This window comes from Vicugna pacos, chromosome 5 (assembly GCF_048564905.1).
Source record: "Vicugna pacos chromosome 5, VicPac4, whole genome shotgun sequence".
In the NCBI taxonomy this organism is placed as follows: domain Eukaryota; kingdom Metazoa; phylum Chordata; class Mammalia; order Artiodactyla; family Camelidae; genus Vicugna; species Vicugna pacos.
In genome coordinates, this window is record NC_132991.1 from 31,613,391 (window position 1) to 31,635,409 (window position 22,019).

Genomic DNA, 22,019 nt, shown 5'->3' on the forward strand with positions numbered 1-22,019 from the left:
ACTGTATTGTTGTAATATTATTTTTATTAATATTTATTTCTTGATATACTCATGCTGGTCTCCTTAAATGTTAAATATCAGCCCTTCATTTTTAACAAAGATTTGAGTGTTTAAATGTAATAGACATTAAAGTCACACTGCACTGGATTTTAGTCCTTTCAAAGTTATTTAAACAGTCAAATGTTCGTTGTGAAATAAAACCAGTAAGAAATATATAAGAAACTTAAGATATACCTCTTGCTTACACTGGTATTCTATTTAGAAAAATGTAAAGACATTTAAAAAATGGGGATAAGGAAACTGTGTTTTTTAAATCATATGACACAGACCATAAATATACATTTCTACGTATAGAAACCAGAAAGCAGAATCCAGCCTCAAGAAAACCAGATAAGGGATTGTGAACTAGAAAGTGGCTTATATCAGAAACAGATTTATTGTTAACCTTGCAGGGGATGCAGGCGGAAGCAACTGCTGTAAACTAATGACTACAAAAATGTCTTCTCGAAAGGGCCGTAGTTAAACCATATATGATGCCCCTTTAAGGAAAAATAGTCATGGGGTTATTTGGTGCTAGCAGCCCTGTAATCAAACAAATCTGAAAGGGAAGTGATCACTTGCTAGGTTTGTGACACATTTAAAATTCTTCAATACGTATGTGATTCTCTTAAAGTTCAGTCTGCTTAGTATGGCTTCACGGCCTGCTCTGACCTGGTCGCTACCTACTTATTCTTCTTTTAGTAGTTCATGTTTTGTTCAGAACTGGTTTTCTCAATATACTCAGAATGTCTTCTGGCTTCCCCTTTGGGCAGTCTAGTTTTCAGAGCTCTTGGCCTGAACAGTCTTCCTCCCAATTTACCCTTTCATTATCATTCCTCTGTGCACTGAGACCTCCTCACTTTCCCTGACGTGGGTGGATGCATCAGCTTTGAGTTTCAAAAGTGCCTGGATCGATGTTATCACATTTCATTGAAACATTGTGTTTAAAAATCTATTCTTTGCGAGACTCTTACGTAAACCAGATTGGGGATCAAACCTGTTTTATTTGTGAATTTATATTCAGTGCCTAGTACAATGCTCAATACCTAAATGCTTGAATGACTGTATTAATGACATAACTGAAATAGCTAGAGAAATGTTAAAGAGTAAGTAGCAATTTTGAGGAGTTAGTCTTAGAAATGAAGACTCAGGGCCCCAAGGATCCACGCAAGATGTTTCATTAGCCATCACCTATTACAAACAACTTAATTGTACACTAGTAGAAAATTGTACCGTTGTACAAAACACTTGACCAAGAATACAGGGCTGGGATAAAAATTTTAATCAAAGATCAGTGGTCAAAGATCAAAAATTTTAGTCAAAGATCAGTGGTAAAATTACCTGACATGAACTCACCCACCAATTTCTTTTTGCTGAGAAAGTCCTCAGCAATACTTCTCTCCTATTTTTTGGCCTTCTAGGATAGGCATAGTACATATTTATTTAACTTAGAGGGGGGAGAGAGAGAGAGAGAGAGAGAGAGGCTCTGGCTCCCTTCCCCAGGTCATCCTTGGTCACTCAGCTACTCAAGATTCATGAATTGTTTATTGAGGGCCAAATATGCAACTAGATTTAACTAATCATTGGAAAAGGCTCAAATGAATAAGGAATAGTCTTTGCCCAATGGGATATGTGTAATGTCCATAAAGACTAGTTCAGAGGACATAGCATTTGACCAACACCAGATTTTTTCCTAAAATGTTATGGCATCTGAAGATTTTCAGATACTTATAAAGTATTTAAAGAGTTTTATTTAAACCCTATGTTATTTTATTTTTATTTACATTCAAAAGAATTTGGTGAAGATATTAATAATTTACAGTGTCAATTTATGGAATTTTGCTAATTTAATATGGAAAAAACTTTCCCACATAGATTAAAAAAAGCTCTTTCTACATCGGTAATTTTAGAATTGTCACTAAAATTTGCTTTTCAGACATAATGTTAAAGCTAATTTTATGCTAACTGAGAAATAGATACGTTTGGATACTTTAAACAGTTGTTTCTCTTTGACAAGAGCGCTCCAATAATCAGGGTATTTAGATTGAATATTGTGAGTTCGGGCAACACAACTTGCTCCAAAAAGCTGCACAGTGAATCCAGAGATCATCAATTCTGTTATGCATATTTTGGCTGGATGTTTTATTTTTCAGACAAACCTACCTGTATATGTTTTTATATATATGTAAGTGTGTGTTTGTTTAGGCAGATATTTTCCTGCAATTTCACTTTGATTTAAAGCAGGCACACTTCATGTAACAGAATTTCAAACACAGTAATTTTGCGTATATTTGTAGTTACTGCTCAGAAACAGTGTATACAGCATTTAGGGGCCTCTGGTCATCTTCTACAGTTTCACTTTCAAGAACAGGTTGGAGCATATAAATCTCCACTCCTTTTATATATCTTGTGTATCTGAGCCTCCAAGATCCCCCTTACCCTTTCTTATTGGTACATTCTGTTCTCTTAAGATGACAACCTTTTCCCAAATCAGATCCTTCATTGCTTCCAATGTAATAAACCAGTCTTTATTTCCCATTCTGAGAGTGTCACATAAGCATATCTTTTAATGAATTTATACCCTCCTTGATTTGCTGAGAAAAACCTAGCTCCTGCAAGCAAAGTGTTCTAGGCATAAGCTTCTATTTGGCTTCTTAGATTTTTGGCTAGCCACCCTTTTTTTTTTAATACTTCAATCAAAAAAATTCTCAAAAGGACCCCTCACTCTTTTTGACTTGTGTGTTGATAAAACCTATCACTGTTCTGTGTTTTGCTGCGCTAGTCCAGAAATTCCCTGAAGACTTCTGAAAGGTGATATTTTTCCTAAAGCAGCTCAACAGATAGTCTACTAAATAGGTTGCCTCATGTTGAGAGACTCTCTCTGCTTGGCAAGTATGAAGAGACCATTGCCTCTTTCCAGTGATGACCTCTGCTTGAGATATAATTTACAGCAGGCTCAAAACCTCTAGGAGTCTCACAAGCTAGTGATATTTAGAGGACACAGGATCAATGAGGAGGAGCAAACAAATTGAAGACAGATGTGTACAGAAGCTTTCTATACATGCTCAGAAAATTATTGCTTTTATTTAAACATGTGCATTTAAAAGATTTACCATTTGATTAGGTTTTTGCTATAGATGTATATCTATGTCTAATATATTCCAGTCTGGTATATTTTAGCAGGCATTTATAAATATAAACACATTTATAAGCTATACAGTTTGTCTTAAACATAATAGAAAATTTTGTTGTCTAATGTTGCTACTAATGAGTCTAATAATCAGATTCTGGAGAGAACAATATATTTTCTGTAACTAATTCAGATTTTAGCAAATAAAAGCAGATACTATCAGAAGACTAATAGTATTTTAGTATCTTATATTTTACATGTTATATATAACATTGATATGCATAATATTCTGTTATTTATAGAACAGAGAATATATGTGAACACTAACATGTAATATGTTAGTATAGTCTAATAATATGTTAGATTCAAGGACATATATTTGAGTGCACTTCTATGCTCTATTACCTTCATATTAAATAGATGACATGAGTTTAACATTTACATTCTGGTTAAGCTAAAATTAAGTCCTAGAAGATTAAATAAATGACCCGAACCCAATGACTAAATTTTCAAAATTACTGCTACTTCTCTGCTAGCATATACATTTAAAAAAACTTAAAGCATGCTTTTCACATGATCACCGGATGGGTAGGTTTCACTGACAAGAGCCAGTGTTTGAAAAGCACATACACTTGAACCTTGGGAAACCTACCCAAATATTTTAAATTGGTGACAAAATATTTAGGCAGCTTAATAATGGAGCTTCCAGTGAACTTAGCCCTGTCCACCTCCCACGTGCAGAGACAACCAAGGCAGGGTAGATTCTCAAATGCTGGGAGAAAGAAAGGTTGAGTTAAAAGTTTCTAATATGTTTAAGATGATGAGTTTGCTGGGTCGGGGAGGAGTGTTGGCGTTTCTGGGTGTTGATTTGGGAAGACTGGTCAGAAAATTTGAAGTAATCAGTGGATTTAGCGCAAGTAGGTCTGAGTAATGTCAATGTGGAATGACAATGAGAACGGCAGTTCAGATGGACTCTGGGCTCAGTTAAAACAGAGCTATCCTGTTCTAACATGCATCACAAGGTTAGGATGTAGGCTCCCACCCATGCTGCTCCCTTGAATGGTGCTGCCTCTGGCAGAGGTGGGAACTCTCTTGTTTCTCTCTCTTGTCCGTGTCTTTGGATGTGTAAAATTGTGTATCCTCTCAAAATCAAGAACTTTTACTCTCTATTGCTAGATAGATAGATTTAGAGGTAAAATATTAAGAGTTTTTCAAACAAAAGTCAGTAAAAAGTAGAATGTACTTAACCAAGTAACTACATCAAAAATGTGTTATGCCAGCTATGCTGTCTTAGGTATAATAGATTTTATATAATATTTAGGTCTAAAGTAATAAAGCTTTAAAAACCCTCTATTTTATGGTACCATATCAGTCACTATACCATCCTGGTTCTGTTTCTTCACTCCTTGCCCTCGTTCAACAAAGGCTGAAAGTAGTTGATTGGGCCTTGGAAGAGGTATACCAAGGTTTGAAACACAAAGATTATTTTAAAATGGCAGTAGAGAAAGAAACAGATGGCTGTTTCCTTCACAGCTTCTAATAACAACCAGAACTGTTAATTCAAATAAGAGGTAACTCAGAATGTAACTAAACCTATACTGAGAATGAGATTAATCTGGGTGACTTAGACAAGCTCCCAGCTCTCTTCATTTCAAAGCAAGGATTTAGACTGTGTTCAAATTGGGTGGTCATTGAACTCACATCCCCATTTCACTTTTCTAGTGTTGACATCATCTATAAATCCACTTGTGGTCTAGGTGAGTCTGGCACCTCTATAGGAGGTGCTCTTGTACTTCAGTTTCCCTCTTCGATACAATTTAGTGTTTTAGATTATATTTCCTAAGGCCTGTCCAACTCAAATTATTCTGACTTTCTTTAATTGAACTATTCAGGCTAATAAGATTATTTAGCTTACAAGAGATGTAATTCTTTGTCTGAGCTCTTAATAAAGTACACTTTCTCTGTCTATTTTGCTCTCACATTCCTGGAAAAGAAGCAGTCAATCGTGGCTGTATTCCAAGAGATTTCTATTGATTATAGAGAAGTTAATGGCTTCCATCAAAACTATATTTTAGCATCACCAAACCACTGTAAGATAATTGATACCTGTTGGTTCAGAAAGGTGCCTTGGAAAAACAACTGCATTAAGATGCACATCATGTATTTCAAATGCAATGTATTTAATCTGATTAGTTGGCTGAGACCCAGCCGGTCTCTGTCAGCAGATCAAGAGTAAAACAAAGAAGCTATAATTAATGAAATTAATGCCAGATATAGAAACTTGAGATCTGAGGTGACATTTCGGTCATAACATTTCCTTTGAGCTTAGCAGAATGGAGAGACAGTTTAGTTGGAAGTAATTGTTCTTAGTTTAATGGCACATGATTAGATGAGGATGGTTATTTTTCTCATGCTACTGGCTGCTAGGACTATAAGTTGGCAGGCATGATGGTACAAAACTGTCAGACAAATTTAATCAGAAAGTTCAGAAAATAAAAGGGTATGATATAATTTACTATTTTTATCTTCCCTTTCTTATGAGGAGTACAAGTAAAATTTCATGGCAAGTCCATCCATCTTCTTCATTCTAACAATATGAAATTGTCATGCTCCAGTGTGTCTCACCTTCTAAATACAATAAGTTTTCAAGTCGTGTTAAATTTGCCTCCTAAATATCTTTTCCATCTATCTCCACAGCCATTGTCTTTTACCACAGCTTCCAAACTGGTCTTACCTGCTTTAGTCTTGCCCTGATCAGATATTTCCTCCACAGAGCCGTCGAGATGATTTCTACAAAATGCTATCAGACTGTATCACAACCTTTGATAAAACACATCAATTACCCCCCAGTGAGTGGAGTAACATATTTTTTTAGGTGATACGTACAATTTCCCTTCAATATTCAACACTGATGCTCCTTAACAGATAGAGGTTTTCCAGCATTCTGAGGAAATGAAAAAGTTTAACCTTTCACTATAGGAATAGTTTTGTGTAATAAGATCTTGGTCCCTGAAAGTAAATATTAAAATATAATAACAATGGTTATACTAAGAAGAGCCGTCATTTATTGAGTTCTCCATGAAATCAAAGAATGGAAATTGTGAGGAAGAGTCCTTAGGACAACTGCCAGATTCTGTGGAGGGCTGTTTTCTGAACTAGCTTCAGGGTGGGGAAGCATGATGTCAGATTTAGAACAGTGGTCAAGTGGCAATTTGCATGGATAAGATATGTACCGGAGGTGAAATAGAGAATGCCAATAAAAAGTATGCAGAATGTGTAATCTCCTTCCAAAGTTAATAAATATTAAGAACGGATAAATTATAAACAACAGCAACAAGGAAATGGCAGATCTTTTTCATTGGGAGGGCAGTCGAAGTCACAGAACCATGCTTTGATTGCATGTTATAGCGCTTCTCGGCTTCAGCGCTAGGCAGGGATGGATCCTTGTGTAATTTGGAGTTGAGGGGGTTCTTCTTAAGAAAAAAGAAAACAAAATTATCAAAGTCCCTGGAGCTTAAGCTTCATAAGTATCATGTTAAATTCACCTCTGGCAGATTGAGGTCTTGGATGTTTACTTTCTGTTTCTCTTGACAAATAGTCCATGTACATTTTCCTTTCTCTTATGGTGATCAGAACATTTATCCATTAAGATCCTAGCATATTTTCATAACCATCCTAGACTTAGATCTTATGTGATAAGTATGTATAGTAAGCTCCACTTTTTCCACTGTTCATTAGATATTTTATGCACTTGTAAGAATTCACATCTGAACAAAGATTAGGAAAAGAGTATGTATTGCTTAAGGGAAGAAGTAGATAAAAGGGCATAACAACAGTCTATAAATAACTAGGAGCTGTCAGTATCAGAGAGGATGGAGCCCCTGTCAATAGTATAAGCAATAATAATGATTTAAAATTACAGAGGAATTTTTTCCTTATATTTTTAAAGAATGATTTACGTAATATTATCTTTGTTTGTGGAAACTTTGACTTTAAACTTAGGGTTTGGAAATTAGCTTACAGTACATAAAAAATACACTTATTTCTGGCATCCATTCATTTTATGGAGATAAAAATATAGGCACAGTAAGAGAGATGTCCCATAAACACTTATGTGAATAGGCTAAGCATTGCCTAATGTGGTGAGCAAGGTTTTTAGAATACACAAATTTAAGAACAATAAAATAGGGTGTTTAATTGTGTGACTTCTCATTCCATCTTTAAATGTAATCTTTTCCATTATTTTTAAAGGATTTAAGACTCCTCTAGTTATGGCTTTATGGATGATAATAATCAAAATTTAGATATTGTTGGACAAGAAAACAGGTCAATAGTTTTTTTTCCCCCCACCATATGCATCATGGTGCCTAGTTGCACCTTTATGGCATACTGAAATGGTTGAAATATAGCAAATAAGCATAGATAAGGGTCCTTGAGGTGTGGAAAAGTTAATTCCAAGAACAGAAGTAATCTGGCTTCATCACTTACAAGCTGTGAGGCCTTAAGCAAGTTATTTAACCTCTCTTAGGTATCAGCTTTTTTGGTTTTGCTTTCTTTTACCTTTTGAAAAACTTTTTAATTTACTTTTTTATCAATAGACCTTATTTTTCAGAGCAGTTTTAGGCTTAGAGTAAAATTGAGAACAAAGTATGGAGTTCCCATAAATCTCCCGCCTCCCTCGCAGCAATTCCCCCCCTCCACCCCCACCTCCACATGCACTCTTGCCCACCGTTGCCATTGAGCCCCATTGTGGTACATTTGTTACCATCAGTGTACCTGCATTGGCATATCATTGTCAGCCTAAGCCCATAGTTTACATTAGGGTTCGCATTTTGTGTTGCACACTCTAAATTTTGACAAGTGTACAATGACGTCATACAGAATAGTTTTACTGCCATAAAAATCTCTGGTCTGTTCATCCCCAAACTCTGGTACTAATTAATCTTTCCACTCTCTCCATTATTGCCTTTTCCAGAATGTCATATGGTTGGAATCACACAGTATGTAGCCTTTTCAGATTTGCTGCTTCTTATTTGGTAGTATGCATTTCAGGTAACTCCATGTATTTTCATGTCTTGATGACTGACTTATTTTTATCACTGAATAACATTCCTTTGTGTAGACACACACCGATTTGTTTATTCATTTACCTATTGAAGGACGTTTTGTTGCTTCCAAGTTTTGGCAATTATGAATAAAATTGCTATAAACGTTTGTGTGCAGATTTTTGTGTGGACATAAATTTCCAGCTCATTTGGGTAAATACCAAAGAGCCTGATTGCTGTATCCTATGGTAAGAGTATGTTTGGTTTTGTAAGAAACTGCCAAACCGTCTTCCAGAGTGGCTGTGCCATTCTGCGTTCCCACTAGCAGCGAGTGAGTTCCGGTTGCTCTACCTCGTCACCAGCATTTGCTGTTGTCAGTGTTCCCCCAATTTTGGCCGTTCTAATATGTGTGTAGTGGTATCTCTTTGTTGTTTTAATTTTCAGTTCCCTAATGACATATAATGTGGAGCATCTTTTCATATGATTAATTGCCATCTGTATATCTTCTTTGGTGAAATGTTTGTTCAGATTTTTTGCCAGTTTTTTTTTCTTTTTTTTTAGATACAGGTTTATCAGCTGAAAATGAGATAGTAACTATTCCACAGGGATTTTGAAAATAAAATAATTCAATAGAATATCTATTTTTTAGAATATATGTTAATGTATATCAATAAACTTTAGGTGATACTGTTAGAGATTATCTATATTACTTCATAATAACACATCTGAAAAAATACTTACTCCCCACACCTCATCCCACCAATCAGCTTCCCTTCTCATTCTTTAAAATCAGTACCACCAGTGTTCTTCCTTTTGACTTGACTTAAAATATTTCTATTATTCTTGACTCATCTCCTAAATGCAGATAAATTTCTATCATTTTTTCCTATGGAATTTTTGTTAAATAAAGACAAATTAGTGAATGAAACAATCTCACAATAATTTTGTCAATATATATGAGAGGATTTAATCATACACAGTTCCTGTATTTTTCAGGTCAAATGAAATATAATCTTGTTTAACTTCAGGAATGTTTATCAAGCAGAGTGAAATATTACTTGAAATAAAATATTTGCATGACATTATTTTCTAATCCTTGTTCTTGTCTATTGTTCAAAAAGTGACCTATCTAAGGGTAAAACATCAGTAACTCCAAACCTATTAAAATTGGTAGAATATATAAGAATGTAGTTTCTGATTATGACTGATACAAAAATTGATACCTACAGATATCTATGGTCACAAAATGAACTTCTTCTTTACCAGGTTTCTTTATTAATTCTCTCTTATGATTTCTAAGTGGTATGATTTCTAAGTGGGCATCTGGCCAAAGACCTTGATTCCTGATACTCCAAGTGGGTTCAATCACTTGTCTTTCCTTTTTTTTTTCTTCCTTATTTAGACCTTCGTTATACTGTTTTGTAATATTATCAAGCCTTCAAACATTAGATAGTTTTATATACTATATAATATCTTGGTATCATTTGTGTGATGTAAATATTCTGTTCCTAAATGTGGAAGTTTTCTGTAAAGATACATGTAATAAAATTTCCCCACAAGGTCACTGGGCCAGTTGAGGATTTTGCCTCTAGATCTTGGGTCCCTCCATGAAAAGAATGCTGTAGACAGATCATTTTTCACTTAGAACCTGGGAGAGAATCTAGGCTGCCTTAGGAGTTGAGCTATATTTTAGCATAAACCTACAGAGTTTAGTTATCATTTCCTTTCTGAAAATGTCAGTTTTAAGGAAGTTACTGTTTGCATCTCATATGCTATTTGCCTCAGCATTTTTATATCTTAACTTTTTACTTTGCATGATTTTCTTTTTTTTTTAATTCAAATAAATTAAAGTCCTATGTAAGGAGATGACAAACCATGTAGTTTAGGGAAACTTAATAGTTTGACTTTTAAATGCCTGTTACATCATGGCAAAAGATAAATTCTTTCAGAAGACTTGTATATACTTGTTCATACCAGTCATTCATTTTCTTTTAAAATACATGTGCTAAAATACCATATACTTGTGATTATAACTGTGATGTGGCATTTTCACACCTAAAATAAAAGCTATTCAGTAATAGTTCCCACAAAATGATAGGGACTTTATTTTTCATTTAGGCTCTGTAAATAACATAAGGGCAAACTTAGAAGTAAAATTCTCTCACCTTTTACTGCAAAGCATAGAAGCAGAACAACTATTGAATTGCAAATATTTGTTCAGGCTCTGTTCTAAGCCAGCAAGCAAATAAAATGTATTTAAATTTCTGCCAAAGAAGATGTTAAAAAAAATAGCTATAGTTTGTGATTGAGAAAGATGCAGCAACCTATGTAAAAAGTCAGCCTCATGAATTAAGAGGAAAATAAGTTTTCAATTGTCAGATAAAAATGGATTTACTCCATTTTATAAGCTGATCAGTTATGGTTGCATGAGGAGTAGTTTCCTCAAAACTTTAGACTTAACTAGTAGTCAATCGCTTCTCGGCCTTTTGGCTAAAATCAAGTGTAGACGTAGTCAGGTATTCAAGTGTCTCAAAATATTCAAATAATTTAATTATCATAGTTTAATTTACTGGTTTAACAGTTAAATGCAGATAAACCTCTCTAGTTAATGTATTTAGATGTACATCTAACAACGGATAATTTTGCAAAAGTCTAAGGAAAAAACTGGTTACCATTGAATGTGATTTATCAGCAAGCATGTCTTGATTCTTTGTGCATGAATCAGTCATATTCTATATACTGATTATATATAATTTATTTTAATTTTATTCCCTTCCTAATAATCAAAATAAGAAGCTCTTATTATAAATGTTTCAAAGTCAATTTTTGAATTCATGAGTTGAACTAGTGTATAGATCATCACCTTAATAGCATATAAAACAATCAGGATTATCATATTACAGAAATCTAGTTCATTAATTATATCCCTTCTCTTTTTGTTGATGACAATCTCTACTGGTGGTGAATAAATTACTAATGGGTATGGGAGCTCTAATTCATTCAAAAATTGACTTCTCCTGCACTATTTTAACCAAAAATAGCACTTCTCCTGCTATTTTAACCTTCCCATTTTCCTCTTCCTCCATTCCTTCTACTCTTTCTCCAAAGAAGGCATTAAGCCTCTACTACCTGGCACTATATTGGATACTAGAGATGCCAAAGTGGATAAGAGTTCTCTTAAGAAGCATATTCTAATGTGATTTTGGCCTGTAACCATGATGAATGAACAAACAGGAACTGTACCCTAAATTCGGGTATAAATGGTTGTGCCCTTACACAGCAGAATGTGTGCACAAGTCTTTCCCCGTCCCAGACTGTGTTTTTCTCACATGGTGAATATGTACTGTGAAGCAAACTACTACTCATTTTTCAAGACTAGGTTTAAACATGGAGGTTGATAGGATTGATCCTTCACTCCATTGCCATAGCACCTTGTAATTCAGCACCTAGGAGAGTGCCTGGCAGAAAGGCAATGTTTGACATACTAATAAGTGTTAAGTATTATTACTGATTGAAGTCAATTATGTAGGTCATTGAGATATTTATAAACCTAGTGGTCGAGGAACATGGATGTGTGTGTATGAGTGCATGAAAATAAGATGTATTTAGAAGACAATATATTAAAATAGACAAATCAGGAAAGACTTCATAGAATTAATGACATGAGATTGAAGCTTTGAATATAAGGGTTTATGTCAACAGGTAGAGAGAAATGAAAGAGGATATTGCAAGCCTTTGAAATAGCGTGAGCCAGGTGATATGTGTGGAAAAAAGTAGTTACTAATAGGAAAGTCGTCCATTTAGGAAAATTGGAGCAGAATAGCTAAGAGCTTATAAACACTGGCTCTGGATGTGGAGGGACTGAGTTTGCATCTGGGACTGCAACCATCCTTCGTCTTGTGATACTGGACAAGCTACTCCCCCTCCTGATACCTCAATATCACTATCTGTCGTATGAAAAAAGAGTATTATGTATTTCATAAAGTGGTGGAAGAATTATATGACAATACACAGAGATAACATTTAGGATCTGGCATATATTTTTTACTATGTGCTGTGGTTATTGTTGTTGAGGTTTTTAAAGAGCAAAGCAATAGTGGTAACTTAGATTTTGAAGGAGCTAGGAAGACGCGCTAGTGAGTATGGGATTTGTTTTTTATTTCTTGATTAAATTTGTTTATTTCCTTATTTATAATATCACATGGTTCAAAAGTTACTAAGCCCCACCTTCTAATGTCATCATATTAAGGGTTAGGATTGAAACCTATGAATTTTAAGGGGACACAAACAGTAGTCCATACACTACACAAAGTGGTTATCAATGACATTTTAAAGCAGAATTTTAGGAATATCTTTAAAAACAGGGATTAATCTTAACATTTAATCATTGTAATTTGTATGTAACATTTTTTAAAAGTTGACATGTGTTACTGCGTCAGACAACATTTCAGAAGATTTTCTTCCCTATGACTAGGGATAATGTTCACCAAAATAATTAAATTCCAGCATTATCTGAAAGATAGTGTGCTTTCTTTTAAGCTAGAAATTTATTACATTTTCCCTTTGAAAAATATATTTTCTGTATTTCAGAATCAAGCTCATAGGGTATTTCCCAACAGTAATTAGGTTACATTATACCTATACCATTAAGATGTTTTGGAAACTAAACATCATACCTTGACAGGAGAAGAGAATGGCATAAACAGATTTGATTCTATAATTGTCAACGCAAGAAAGCATATTTAATAGGTACCTTGAAGGAAAATAGGAAAAGATGTGCTAAGAATGAAACATTTCCACCGTTAGGCTAAGGGAATGATAATCAGTTGAAAGTGCATTGGGCAAATTCTGCAGCGCTTCGGTATGAAGTCAGAGTGGAGAGCTGAAGAGAGTGCCATGTCAACAAAGCACAGAAGTTAACTGTATTTTGAGGGGAGTAGTTGCTACTGTAAAGGTAGTCACTTTTATGCAGGACAGACCAGGCTGACAGTGCTAGACTTGACTCAGTTCATAATGCGTATAATAATTGGCCTTTCCTCAAACTCCAGATAAGTATAGATCACATGGTCTATATCAAATTAATAGGAACTAGCAAGGTGAAAACTATTTCATTCGCTTTGAGTTGATTCTAAGAGATGAAGTGATCACTAAAGAATTGAAACACATCAAAAATAACCTTTCAACTAATTGGAACTCCAATAATAATAATGATTGATAATAGCTACCAATTGTTCAACCTTTATTATTTATCAGATAATATGGTTGACCCATTAAATAGGTTATATGATTCATAATTACAATAACATTATAAAGTATTATTCCTTATTATTAACCATGCTTTTTAGCAGTCAAAGTTCAGATCATTGAAGTAATATGCCTAAGGCCTCACTAATAGTGTATGATTAAAACAGCAGCAATCTCAAGTTTATATTCAAAGCCCATGTTCTTTTGCTTAATATTAGCTTGATTCTCTTAAATGTATCTTCAGCAGTAAAACAATGAATTCTCTGTCATGTTTTCCATCTGCCATTAACTCTTACCACTTGCACTTTTACTCTTTTCTGGGAATCTAACATTTTGCTCTATTGGTCATGGTTCTTCAGGGAACTTAGAAACCTAAAGTAGTACATCTGAAATCTTTATTGCTAAATTTCTTATTGACACTTTCTCTAACAAATATAAATGGATTTTACTTCTTGGTTTTTTTTTTTCCCCAGACTTCTCTGACCGAGCTAAGGCAATTATAGCAAACTGATGTCTGAGAACACATTGTAAGACCAAGTGCTTGTAAATAATAGAGGATAATATTGGATTGAATGTATGCCAGAAACCTCTACTGCTCACTAAAAATCTGTCTGAGCAAAATGTGTTGAGCTTTAAAGGGATTCCAACTCTTTGAAAACTGCAGTTTCTGGAAGCCATTTATATATTCTTAGTAGCTTTGCGACCTATATCCTAGAAGAGCCTGATGGCATAACCTTAGTTTTATTGAACAGCACTGTACACAGTGTCTTTATGTTTTATAAACAAGATTTGAAAAAGGCCAAACATCATATGCCTCTTCAGAAAGCTTATAGTTTAAATTTGGGCCCAGCTCAGTGCAACACAATAGAGAGCGTGCAGAGAATGCCAAGTGAGCCTTTCAGTTATTACTTCTTGGGGGATGAGTGAAATGTTGGAAGTACTTTAGGGAAGACACAGCTACAGACCTTATTCAATAATCCTCAGAGCAATACAGAGTGGACTAGGAAATTACTTTCTGATATAGTACATCCTATGCGTGCTAAGCTATTAGTCAATTCAGTTATAAAAACCACTACCAATTTAAAGAATAGATTTAAAGAAGAAAAAAATATATTACTTGGCTGAATTTTTCATTTGTGTGTGTGTATGTGTGTAAGTGAAATTTGTAGTTTTATAGCCTGTTTTTAGGGACTTCTGGATGAAAATGACCAGTATTTACTGTACAAGATATATTTTATATATATATATATATATATACATATATATATATATATATGTATATATATATATATATGTATATATATATATATATATATAATTTAATTTTACTCAATTCTCAGATTATCCAGGTAAAATACGTATGGTGAGTCTTCATTTTATAGATGATGAAATTAAGGCTTTGATCGTTTTTTTAAAGATCATACATTAATTAGTGGCATACTGGGGTTCACACACCTTCCTCAAAGAGCTGTTGTGAAGATTCTGAACAGTACTCAGAAAGAGATCTGACACATAGTAGGCCCTATAGCAATGTTACTTCTTATTATTATTATTACATCACTTATTGAAAGAGATTTGCATTTATTTTTCTTTTTGTTTAGTGCACACAAAGAAAGCACAGCCACAGCCACCATTATGCAGAATTCCCTCCCTCTCTCTCTCCCTCTCTCAGCAACTTCTATACTGAGTAAGGTTTAGATGAAGGCTCTGCTGTGCAGAAGTTATTGATTATTTAGTATTTTCTGTGTCATGGGACCCAGACATTCCCCTTGGCCTGCAGTTATACTCTGTTTAATCCTCTCGTAGCCCTCTCAAGTAGGTACTATCTCTGCCCAGAAGAAACAATAGAGAATAACAGAGGTGGAGGTATTCTGAAAGTTTAATTAAAGACTTGTCAAATAACAACTCACTATGCCATTTTCACTTACAAAGCTTTCCGACTTCTTATTTGAATGGAGGTTCAATTTAGTTAAGGAGATGGACTTACCGGTGTGAAGGCAGAATCAGAAAAGTCAAAAATGGAGAGATTAGACTGCATTGTCTCTTTAAATTGAAACTGACTCTAGGATGAATTAGACTAAACAACAATATACAGCCTTTTTGTCCACAAATCAGTGCACAGAATAAGTCATTTTTTTCACAAAATGTTTTTCATACAAGGATTCAGAAGTCCCAGCTATTTGTAGTTCCAGCAGCATCTGTTACTTTGCCAGTTCCCACAGAGATGGGCTCGTGTTGATTTTCATCACATTTGTTCAAGTCTGGGATCTGGTTAAAACATGCAAACAGTCGCACTGCCAGTTAAGAGGTGTGATAATGCAGTGTCTTTTGAATAATGCTATTCACCTGCATTTATGTTGCTTCAGATGGCATTTGTCATTATGAATCTAAGCATGGATTACTTTTAAATAAATTGGCTTAGCATAAGAAATATCACAAGATAATGCATTCTAGAAGGAAAAATACTATGAAACATATATGTTCTTAGAAAACATAACCATACTTACGTTAAATCTTCTCAACTGAAATCAGTATTCTATTTTTTTCCACACCGTTTTGGGGTAACTTTTGTAAAAAGAAGTAGTTTCTCAATTATACCTTAGCATGTGGTCTAAACTGCAGATTGACCATCATAACGTTTCCTGTTATCCAGTTTATAATGCTTCCATATTGTTATCCATATGTTGATTGTACATTAATATTCTGAGGGGAAACCAAGACTTTAAAACGATGATGTTATTGAATTGGAAATGTCTGTAAAAGGAACAGCAGAAGGACAAACAAGGGTAAAGTGCTGGCAAATGTTCTTTGTCAAATTACCAAAGTATTACAATGGGTTGTGGTCACTCAATTTGCTGAGGCCTTTTTAACACACCTCAAATTTCCAAACAGTCTCCCCTGCTATTCTAGATAATTAGGTCGAAAATGGTAAGAAACTCTAAAAATTAGGAAGATGAATAATGTATCTTTTTTATATTTTTAAATATTTTTAATATTTAATTGACTATTTCAAAAGAGAACTGCTATCTGATATCTTGCAATTTTTAGTTTTCTATACTACTAATATGGGACAAGTTACTAATATGTCAAAATTCTCCACTTATATCAATTCATTATCACTAATTTCCAGGAAAAAGAGCAAATGCAAATGATCACCCACAGAATGATTTTCAAAAGCAGTTATTACTGAGCATTGTGTAATACCAAGCACTCTTCTGTACACTTTACTTATCTCAAGCTCTCTGCAGCCTCATCAGAGAATATTATTATGCCTACCATGTGGAAGAGTAAACTGAGGCTCAGAGAGCTCTGAAGAATTTTCACAAGATATTTTGTAGTGTGATTGGAAGCCAAATTTACATATTTTGCAATTATTTAAAAATGTTACCTCCCAAGTATTAGTTTGCTATGGAAGGAAGGAAGTCAATTTCATATAGTAAAATAAAATTCCCTCCTTCCTGTTCAGTCAGAATCATCCACCGACAATGCTTACAAGTATTTTTATGTGAACAACACTTGAAATACCTGTTCCCATGGTAGATGGCATTGTGCCTTAAGCACCTTAATTATCAATGTCCTGTTTCCTCAAAGTGAAAATTTTACAAGATTTTATTTCCCCCAGTTTTTCTTCCATTTAAGTTTCTCTAGTTCTTCTCTATGGCTTCCAATAACTACATAGGAAACAACTCAAGGTAGGCATTGGGGATCAACAATGTGGTTTATTAGAATGATCAGTAATGGGGGCAGAGTTCTGATTTTTAATTTCATAGTCCTTTCTGAATGTAAAGAAAAAAGTCACTAAATATGGGCCAAGTAGTGGTAGGAATCAAATTTTATTTCAATAGGTACTCTATTGTTAGAAATAACTGACCAAAGTTCATGGTCTGAAGCTACTTGAACTCAGTGCACATTCATTTTTAGTGATCAAAGGACAAACCCACAAACCTAGGATACAAAGGTAAATGCTGAGTTGTATTGACTATGTGCCCTCATGTCAGATAATTTCACCCACCATCAATTTTCAATGGCACGAATTTTAAAAATTAAAATGGAGTTGAAAAGGAAGTACCATCACTTAACAATAAATATATGTTTGTAATCTTTTTTCTTAAATTTAAATTAATACCCTGGACTGGAAAGATACATAAAGAATTCATGGGAGAAATTGCTCTTGGAAAGAAATTAAAGGATCCTTCTTTAATTAAGCAAATAAAGAGTACTTATTTGTTTTATTATTTCATATATTAATGGATGAAAACATCAATATTTGTTCTTTATTCTAGGTAGTTTACTCAATATTTAAATGCCTCAAAATAAAGCCAAGTAAATATATCAGGAAATACATTTTTTATCTTTCTTGAATAAGTGACGATCTGTAATTTTGCCTCATGAAATACTTAGTCAGAGGCTGGAAATCTGAAAATACAGAATGCTACTTACCATGTGCATGTCTATAAAATGTACAAATTACTTTTTAAATTAACTTTGTTATCTTTGCATATAAATATTTCTGGGGGATATTCTTGATATGATAATAATTTTGAAGACTGATGTCTGGTCACTGTCAGACTTCCACCATGACAGTTAAATTGATACATAGTTTACAATCAGCTTCCTACCCAAAATAATAGAGATATCATGGCAAAGTAAAAGCAACAACAAAACCAGAAGTTGGAATAATTCTGATTTCTTTTTTCTACAACTTCCTAGATCTGTAAGGAAGGAAGTTCAGGATGATTTAACCTCTCTGAACACTAACTAGATTCCTTATCTTTAAAATAGACATAAGAATGTTTTCTTACTAGGATGATATTGGTTAGAATTAATATGGAGACAGAGCACCTAACACAGTGCCTGAGATGGACATTTGTTTTCCACATAAATTTCTTTAACTACTATCTGGAAAAAGACAGTACATATGTCATAACAACTGATTCCTTGGTGATACGTAACTGATAATAATGATAATGTAAGATTTTGGAAGGATTCAATGAGGGATTTCATTTATCTACAATATGGCTTTTGATTTAGGCATTTTATCCTAATTCTAAGTATTGTATCTGTGATTACTAGTCAGGGGGAAAAAGAAAGAATATCTCTTTACCCAAAGTATTCTAGGCTTAACCACAATAAAATTATTTGCAAAATGACAAAGGGAGAACAGAAATGAAAGAAGACTGTTACTATTTGTATAAATTATACTTAACTTTTGAAGAGATGCATTTTAAAAATTCATCTATCATTTTCCATTTTAATAGTCTTTAACAGAAATCTGATAGTAAAGCTGGAGTAACGAATTTGGCAACTTACAGAAAATCGTACCTTTTCATTAATATAAAACTGAAATTTAATACATGGTTTTAATTTATTCATGTACTGCCAGTCTTCACACAATGAATATTCAGAGGTTGACTGATTTAACGGTAACTCAGTCTTTATATATGATTTGTGGGGAGAATACAATTGAGTAAATCAGAATAGCATAAGATACATGATATCCAAGCAACATAATATATAAATAGCGACATTTTTCATCTAATATCTAGCGTCTAATTTCAAAGATTTGTATAGTAAGACTAGAACTTGTCACATCACAGTGGCCCAGGTTACCGATTTCAGCATGTAGATTTTTAAAACTTGAGCAAAAGTCCATTCTGGCCTTAAAGCTCAGGAGGAAGAGAATCACATTGTACAATGACTTTCCATTATACAACATAGAAATATTTTCAACTTATATTTATTTAGCAAATACTTGGGATAGTTATCTTAGCTCTCATTTATAAACGCCAACCATATTTAGACATTACATGGCACGTCTTACATTTCTGCACACATAATTTTATTTCATGCTCATAGAAGTCCTATGAGACAGTGGTGTTTTTATGCTTCACTCTGCAGAAGAGGAAAGTGGTAGGTACTCAGTTAAGTATCCTTAAGTTTACACAGAGGTAAAGTTTGGATTCAAAATCAGTTTTTGTTTGTTTCCTATATCACATTGCTTCTTGAATGATGGAAAATGACTATGTGATTTTTCCACTTATCTCCTTATAGAAAAGACATGTGTTATGAAATTATTCTATGTTATTTCTACTTCTTGGTTTATGGATAATAAACAATTAGTTAAGATTTGATGTATTATTTTCCAAACATGAAGAGTAAAAGTACCCTTTGTATTTTATTGGAAGAAAGTGTATGTATCAAAGCTATTAATACATCACAACTTTTAACATATTCTGTTATTCAGTCTCTCAGATAAACAGTCCAAAGCTTAAATAAGAAAGCAAAATGAACTCTTTAGTTCAAACTGCCTTAACCTGTGCTTCTACTATGCATAATTTATCGAGGATTTTCTTTTTGCTTTCAGGGATGACTTGTCAAGCTCGAACGTCATACACTGAAGACGAAGTTCTTTGGGGTCATCGTTTTTTTCCTGTAATTTCCTTAGAAGAAGGATTCTTTAAAGTTGATTACTCCCAGTTCCATGCAACATTTGAAGTCCCCACCCCACCGTACAGTGTGAAAGAACAGGAGGAAATGCTACTTATGTCGTCCCCTTTAATAGCACCAGCCATAACTAACAGCAAAGAAAGACACAATTCTGTGGAATGCTTAGATGGACTCGATGACATTAGTACCAAACTTCCATCTAAGCTACAGAAAATTACTGGAAGAGAAGACTTTCCCAAAAAACTCTTAAGAATGAGTTCTACAACTTCTGAAAAAGCCTACAGCTTGGGAGATTTGCCCATGAAACTTCAACGAATAAGTTCAGTACCTGGCAATTCAGAAGAAAAACTGGTATCAAAAACCACCAAAATGTTGTCCGATCCCATGAGCCAGTCAGTGGCTGATTTGCCACCAAAGCTTCAAAAGATGGCAGGAGGAGCAGCCAGGATGGAAGGGAATCTTCCAGCAAAATTAAGAAAAATGAACTCAGATAGATTCACATAACAAAACACCCCTTCAGGCATTATTTACTGTTTGATTTAGTAATAGTCCCATATCTGGTGGATGAGATCATCCTCTCTAAGGAATCTGAAAGGTACATTTCCCCCCAGTCATATATGCATATTTGAGAACCCTTCCTTTTCAAATATTGCTACTGTGCAGAAAGGAAAAGTTGTGAAGAGAGAACATCACAAGGAGGTTCTTATTAACGGGCATGTATTATCACATCCAGCATGCAATAACGTGCAAATTTTGCATTTAGTTTTATGGCATGATTTCTATATGGTATATTTATATTGTATATTCTGGAAAATGTATATATATATATATACATATATATATATTTAAAGAGGTGGTACTCTCCACAACATTTCTAAAATATGTATTAAGCCAAACATGAATCAATAGCTTTCAGGGTGATAAAACTATATATATATATATATATATGTGTGTGTGTGTGTGTGTGTGTATAAAATACAGTTTTATATATACACACACATGTATATCCATAAATACACACACACATACATACATATATATCTGATAAAATTGTGATGTTTTGTTCGAAGTTGTAGTTCTTGTGCATGTTTACTTTATTAGGCTAGGAAGGCTTCTGGCATTAATTATTAATACCAAATATTTTAGCCTTAAATTATTTGTCATTTTAAAATCTGATTTAATGTTATCTGCTGTTTAAGGTCCTGGAAGAGTTTCAATTGTGCTTTATATAAGGGAGTCACACAAGTCTGTTCTGTTTATGGCCCTGCAGAAATATAACCAGTATTTATTTAACTTGTAAATTTTAAAGCATACCAATATGCTGAAAATTTCTTATGATTTTTAAAAGTTGCTAGTACTGGGGAAAAATAAACATTGCTTATTTTGAGAGTTGTTCCTTTCCTGGACGAATTAAAGTCTGGAAATCTCTTTTGCATATGATTTAATGCAAATATGAGCTCTGAACAAATGCTGAGTCATTGTAACAGTCAGTAGCCAAGTTACATTGGATATGTTGGAATCTGTGTAAAACTACATAATTAATGGTCCCTGCTTCAAACTGAGTCGATTGGTAACATTTTTATTCTTTTTCTCGGACTTTTGTCATTTTAAAAACTAATGATTTATCCTTATGAGTTAATACAATGAAACAGATGATAATATTTATGCTTAAAATGTGTATGTCTAATTGAGTCTCTTTTTATGCCATCCTCTTGTTTGTGGCATTTGTTATAAAAGGACAGACTTTTTTCCTCATCTGGGGAACCTATCTCATCCCATGCCTGTCACTCAATTTAGAAGGAATATTTTGTATATACCTGAGAGAATTTAAAACCAGATGACTTGAAGATATTTTACCCTTGTGAGTTTTCTTTTTGTTTTGTTTTGTTTTGGTAAACGTTCTTTTTATTGGTGTCTTGGATCTCTGGCCTCCCAAAATCATTTTAGCAGTAATATTTTTTGAACCCAAAGGTCTGATTTATGACCCATTAATGGGAATCAAAACCATTCCTCAGAAGAACACATGTAAAATAAAGATCTGGAATGCAGAGATTTTTATGAAAATTTATAAGTGCTCCTTATCAGATTATCATGGATGGATCTTCCTATAAAAC

The 22,019-nt window shown here is 33.9% G+C and overlaps 1 protein-coding gene across 2 annotated transcripts in view; it reads left to right on the forward strand.

Annotated features, from left to right (window-relative positions):
* KCNJ3 (potassium inwardly rectifying channel subfamily J member 3) overlaps nucleotides 1-21,580 on the forward strand; it is a 120,005-nt gene extending 98,425 nt beyond the window's left edge. Inside the window, exon 3 of one of the 2 annotated variants that reach the window (XM_006196172.4) lies at nucleotides 19,823-21,580. In XM_006196172.4, coding sequence (XP_006196234.1) covers nucleotides 19,823-20,409 — 587 coding nt within the window. In that variant the 3' untranslated portion in view covers nucleotides 20,410-21,580. The remainder of the gene's footprint in view (nucleotides 1-19,822) is intronic. The other variant, XM_031678516.2, reaches the window with a different exon arrangement.
* Nucleotides 21,581-22,019: the final 439 nt, after the last annotated feature.